The 6,000-nt window shown below is 46.8% G+C and overlaps 1 protein-coding gene across 1 annotated transcript in view; it reads right to left on the bottom strand.

Moving 5' to 3' along the window:
* Positions 1-806: 806 nt before the first annotated feature.
* The window catches only part of NALF2 (NALCN channel auxiliary factor 2), a 41,990-nt gene continuing 36,796 nt past the window's right edge, over positions 807-6,000 (bottom strand). Inside the window, exons 2-3 of the mRNA XM_003412686.2 lie at positions 1,602-1,773; positions 807-1,192 (exon numbers count right to left, since the gene is read on the bottom strand). Coding sequence (XP_003412734.2) covers positions 807-1,192; positions 1,602-1,773 — 558 coding nt within the window. The remainder of the gene's footprint in view (positions 1,193-1,601; positions 1,774-6,000) is intronic.

Here is a 6,000-nt window from a genome sequence, read left to right as displayed (position 1 = left end):
CCCAGAGGGCTCCATATGCAACTTTCTCTGACTTGGTGAGCTGTCCTTGAGCCTGCCTCAACACTGATCACCCACCTTCCCAAAGCCAGGTGGCAATAGCCTGTTTGGCTATATCTCCTCTCTCCAAGCCCTCTGTCCACATCTCTCCTTTCGTCTCCACCTTCCTCATCTCCACTTTCTCTCACCACTCATTCTACACCCCATTCCTACCCCCCACTGACTAGGATGGAGGGGCACAGCTTAACTGGGGCCCCAGGCTAGCTCCAACTGTGCACACCTCATCTCCACGCTGGGCGAGGTGTGCTGAAGTGGGAGGAGGGGCACTGCACTGTCTGCCGGTGCCTATAGGGATATGGGCAGGAGAGAATTAAGGATCTTGGCAACAAAAGGAATGTGGAGGGGGTAAAGAGCATCTCCCCTCTGTGCCCCCCAACATTCCCTGCAGGGCCAAGGCTGGGTGAGCAGCCTTCTTATCTGGGATCAGGGCTCTCAGCAGGGGTAGCCATTTCCAGCCCCTATTCACCCCTTTTTTTTTTGCTAAGCCCCATAGATGGGGCCCTGGGCGGGGGTGCCTGCTGCTCTTGCCTTTTTCTCCTGGATGGGTTTTGTGGCACCCTGGGGCCCTCTGCCCACTCTGCTGGAGCTGCTTTTGGGGTGGGGGTAGGTCGGGGGGATGTGTAGTCCCCCATTTCCTATAGCCCCCAACCTGGTCTTACACCTCCCATGGGAGGAGCCCCCTCCCTCCCACCTGGGGGGGCTGGAGCTAATGTCAGTGTGTGGTGGAGGTCTGTCCTCCCTCCCTGCTGTCACTCTTCCCGTGTTAGGCCCTCTTCTAGGGTAGGCAGTGCCTCCAGCCCCAGTCCCCCACCATCCTGGTTGCTGGAGAAGGTCACCATGGTGTGGAGGAGCATGAGAACAAGGACACAGAGCCGGATCCTGCTGGGGCTGAGGCGGGAGCCCCCAGACACCGGCAGGAGGGAGGGCTTGTGGCTGATGCGGCCTGGGGGGTCATGGCGGGGGTGGTAGTGGTGGTACTGTTGGTGATAGTGGTGGAAATAGGAGTGGTGGAATTGCTGGTGGTGGGTTTTGGGGGCCTCAGACTCCTTGGACTTCTTCTTCTCCGACTCACAGGAGACCCACTGTACGTCACAGCACTTGGCTTCTGGCAGCTTCGGCGAAGTATCCAGCAACCCTGCCAATGGATAAGGGAGGTGTGGTAGGGTGTTCAGGGGACTGATGGTTATGCCTTACCTGGAGAGGAGATTTTCAAAGCTAGGACTGTACAGGTAGTCCTGCCCAAGGATCTTTTCCCCCTGCCATTCAGTACCTTCCCTTTCTGGACCCTTGTCTCCCTGAGACCCTAGCTAGTTTCTCCATGAGGACTACCTGGCTTGGCATGTTCTGGGTAGAGATGGCCACTTTGGCCATTCCCCTGTTCCACTCGGCCCTATCCCAACCTGAGGCCCTCCCTGCCCACTCCTCCCGCCACTTAACCTTCTTCTAACCTAACTCCCCTGTTGTCCTCCCTGCTCCCACTCCCTTGACTGGTGCCTGCCCTGGGCCCCTGGCTTCCTCCCTCTTCCCAAGTGCCCTGCCTTTACCTGTACAGATAAAGCCAGGGAGCCCTCCGTACACCATTTCCTCATTGTCAGGGAGTATAAAGGGGCACCGGGTCTGCACCTCCAGGCAGTATTGCTTGCAGGGCACCCAGCGCTGGCATTCCTGCTGGGTCACGCTGAAGTATTCTGAGCACAGCCAGGCCTTGTAGACAGCCTGTGGGGAGAGGAAAGAGCATCAGCCCAGGTTCCAGTCCCTTCCCACCTCAGAGAAGAGGGATGAGGAGGGGGTGTACTTGCAATCTCTCAGGGGGCCTCCCAGCCCAAGCCCAGGATCCAGGGGGTGAAGATAAGGAAGGGTCTGGGTCAAGGCCACTATATCCTACCGTAAGATCTCCCATCTCATAGCCAGGATTCCTGAGTCCCTGATCTGTAGTCACCCAAGACTTAGAATCAGTTACTTGGCAAAATTACAAAATTACTCATACGTCAGAAGTGAATTTCAGTTCCATTCAATTCAATAAACATTTATTTGGCTGATGGTGTTAAGTTTCCAAATTCAGGAAAGAGATAGGGAGAATAACCCTTGCTCTATCTCATTAGGGTGTTGTGTGGATCAAATAATATGACGCATATGAAAATGTTTTGTAAACTCTAAAATGCAATTCAAATGTGATGGGTTATTTTTAATAAAAACAGTAATCTGCCTTACCAGGCAACACATGTGCCTTCAAGCTCTCCCTAATCCATGCTCTGTCCTATTGGCTTTAGCCCTGGTGTGGAGCACATACCACAGACACTGCTGTGTTTCATTTGGAACCTTTCCATTATATTTTCACAAGTATGCTTCCTGTCCTTCATCTAGCCTACACCTACCAGGCGCTGGTGCCTGGATAAGCAAGGTTCCCTGCCCCATACTCTTTGGCTATCATCAAGCCCAGAGTTTTTCAGCAGCAGCACTACTGACATCTTGGACTAGATAATTCTTTGTTGCAGGGGCTGTGTTGTGCATTGTAGGATACTGAGCAGCATCCTCGGCCTCAACCCACCAGATGCCAGGAGCATCCCCACTGTCATCTGTAGCAACCAACAGATGTCTACAGACATTGCCAAATGTCCCCTGAGGAGCAAAATTTCACCCTTCGAGAACCACTGATCTAGTCCCTTGCTACTACTCAAAGTGTGGTCCTAGACCAGCAGCAAAGGCGTCACTTAGGAGCTTGTTAGAAATGCAGAACTTCGGGCCCTGACTCGGACCTGCCAAGTCAGTATCTGCATTTTAACAGGATGCCCAGGTACTTCTCATGTATAAGGTTGGTTAGAGCCCTGCCCACATCCAGCCCTGGCATCTTCAGGGGTAACTTCTAGGTCTATAGATGCTCCTCACAGCAATGGTTCTCAGAGTCCCCTGGGACAATTGTTAAACATGCAGATGTCTCCATCCAGTTCAGCTTAAAAAGGATTGAGATGGGCCCAGGAATCTGCATTTTGAACAAGGGTCCAGGTCATTCTGCTACAGGAAACACTGAGCAATATGGTCTTAGAAGTGCTCTGTCACAGTTTCCTAAGCTTAATTTAAACATTTACATTAAAATACAAATAACTCTACTGTGAACATGGACTTCGGCAATGAAAGTCCACAGTGGCCTTTCCCAAAGTGAGGTGATGATGGTGGGTGGTAGCATGGGGGGGCTGGTGGTGGTGCTGCTGTCAAATCAATCCCCAAGCAACAAAGCATTGCTTGGACTTTGGTATTTCAGGGGCATCTCAAATTTATTATTTTTTTAAGTTGTGCTGACTTCCCCTATATTGTGTGTTGTCTTTCCCTTCACAAAAGTTGACACTTGTCTACTCTCTAGTGATTTCCCCTCTCCATACCTCCCCTCCCTTGTAACCATCAAAGTTTTTTTCTGTGTGTAAACCTTTTCTTGAGTTTTTGTAACAGTAGTCTCACAAAATATTTGTCCTTCCGTGACTGACTTATTTCACTCCTCATAATGCCCTCCAGATTATCCATGTTGTGAGATGTTTCACAGATTCATCAGTGTTCTTTATCAGTGCATAGTATTCCATTGTACATATGTACCAAAATTTATTTATCCACTCATCTGTTGATGGGCATCTAGCTTGTTTCCATCTTTTTGCTATTGTGAACAGTGCTGCAATGAGCATGGGTGTGCATATGTCTATTCGTGCGGTGGCTTTTATTTTTCTTTGGGTATCTAGGAGTGGGATTGCTGGATTGTATGATATTTCTGTTTCTAGATTTTTAAGGAACAGCTGTATTGTTTTCCATAGTAGTCGTACCATTTTACACACCCACCAGCAGTGCATAAGAGTTCCAATCTCCCTCCAACATTTATTATTTTCCTTTTTTAGTGCCAGTATTGCTGGAGTGAGATGGTATTTCGTTGTAGTTTTGATTTGCATTTCTCTAATGACTAATGGGAAACCCTGGTGGTGTAGTGGTTAAGAGCTATGGCTGCTAACCAAAAGGTCAGCAGTTCAAAACCACCAGGTGTTCCTTGGAAACCCTATGCGCCAGTTCTACTCTGTCCTATAAGGTCTCTATGAGTCAGAATCAACTCGACTGCAGTGTTTTTTTTTTTTGGGTTTTAGTGGCTAATGATCACAAACATTTTCTCATGTGTCCGTTAGCCACCTGAATGTCTTCTTTGGTGAAGAATCTGTTTATATCCTTTGCCCGTTTTTTAATTGGATTATTTGTCTCTTTGTTGTTGAAGTGTGTTTTAGATTTTAGAGATTAGACCTATGTCAGATATGTTGTAGCCTAAAATTTTTTCCCAGTCTGGAGGTTCCCTTTTTACTCTTTTGGTGATGTCTTTTGATGAGCATAAGTCTTTACTTTTTAGGAGCTCCCAGTTATATAGCTTATCTTCTGGTGTTTGTGCATTGTTAGTTATGGTCTGTATCATATTTATGCCATGTATTAGGACCCCTAGCGTTGTCCCTATTTTTTCCTTCCATGATCTTTACCATTTCAGGTGTTATATTTAGGTCTTTGATCCATTTTCAGTTAGTTTTTGTGTATGGTGTGAGGTATGAGTCCTGTTTCTTTTCTTTTTTTTTTTTTTTTACAGATGGATATCCAGTTATGCCAGCACCATTTGTTAAAGGTACTGAATTTTTTCTCCATTTAATGGACTCTGACCCTTTGTCAAATATTAGCTTCCTGTAGGTGGATGGATTTACATCTGGGTTCTCAATTCTGTTCCATTGTTCTATGTGTCTGTTGTACCAGTACCAGGCTCTTCTGACTACCATGGCCATATAGTAGGTTCTGAGATCAGGTAATGTGATGCCTCCCATTTTGTTCTTCTTCTTCAATAAAGCTTTACTTGTCTGGGACGACTTCCCTTTCCATATAAAGTTGGTTCTTAAGTTTCTCCATCTCATCAATGAATGCTGTTGGAATTTGGATTGGGATTACATTATAACTGTAGATCATTTTGGGTAGAGTTGATATTTTCACAGTGTTGAGTCTTCCTATCCATAAGCATGGCATATTTTTCCATTTATGTAGGTCTCTTCCGGTTTCTGCAGTAGTGTTTTACAGTTTTGTTTGTATAGGTCTTTTACGTCCCTGGTTAGATTTATTCCTAAGTATTTTATCTTTTGGGGGGCAATTGTAAATGGTACTGATTTGCTGATTTCCTTTTCAAAGTTCTCTTTGTTGGTGTAAAGGAATCCAACTGATTTTTTGTTAATCTTGTATCATACAATCGTACAAGGGAATCATGGCCTAGCCAAGTTGACAGATGTTTTGAGAGGACACGATTCAATCCATGACATTCCACCCTTTGGCCCCTCAAATTCATGTCCTTGCCACATGTAAAACATATTTACCCCATCATGTTATAGCAAAAGTCTTAAATCAACTCCAAGTCCAAAATCCAAAAATTCTTTCTCACTGTGAAATCTAAAATACAAGTTATCTGCTTCCAAAGTACAATGGCAGAACAAGCACAAGCTAGACATTTCCATTACAAATGGGAGAAACTGGAGGAAAAGAAGGAATAACAGGCACCAAGCAAGTAAGCAGAACACATTATATTACCCCTCAAGGCTTTGAAAATAATCCTCTGTTCTCTGAGACAATTTGCACAATGGCCCTGCCCTCCAGACTGTAGGTACTGGCCACACTCTCCAGATTCTGAGTGGGGGCCCTTCAGCCCTGGGCTTCAGCTCCGCCTTCCAGACCCACTAGGACAACAACTCTGCTCTCTTGGCTTTTGGAGCACCATTCTCCTAGTCTGTCTGCATGGTGACTCCACCCTTAGAAATACCAGAGGCCATGGCTCCACCCTTGGAAACCCCAGAGGTCCTGTCCATCCCTTTTGAGACTGAAGCAAATTGGCTTCTTGTCTTCCTTGTCTCTTCAGCTTCTGCCTCCTGGTTTTTTGGCCTCTCAGCTCCTTGGGCC

The sequence above is a fragment of the Loxodonta africana genome, chromosome X (genome assembly GCF_030014295.1).
Source record: "Loxodonta africana isolate mLoxAfr1 chromosome X, mLoxAfr1.hap2, whole genome shotgun sequence".
Lineage (NCBI taxonomy): Eukaryota > Metazoa > Chordata > Mammalia > Proboscidea > Elephantidae > Loxodonta > Loxodonta africana.
This window is presented reverse-complemented; position numbering and strand designations above follow the sequence as displayed.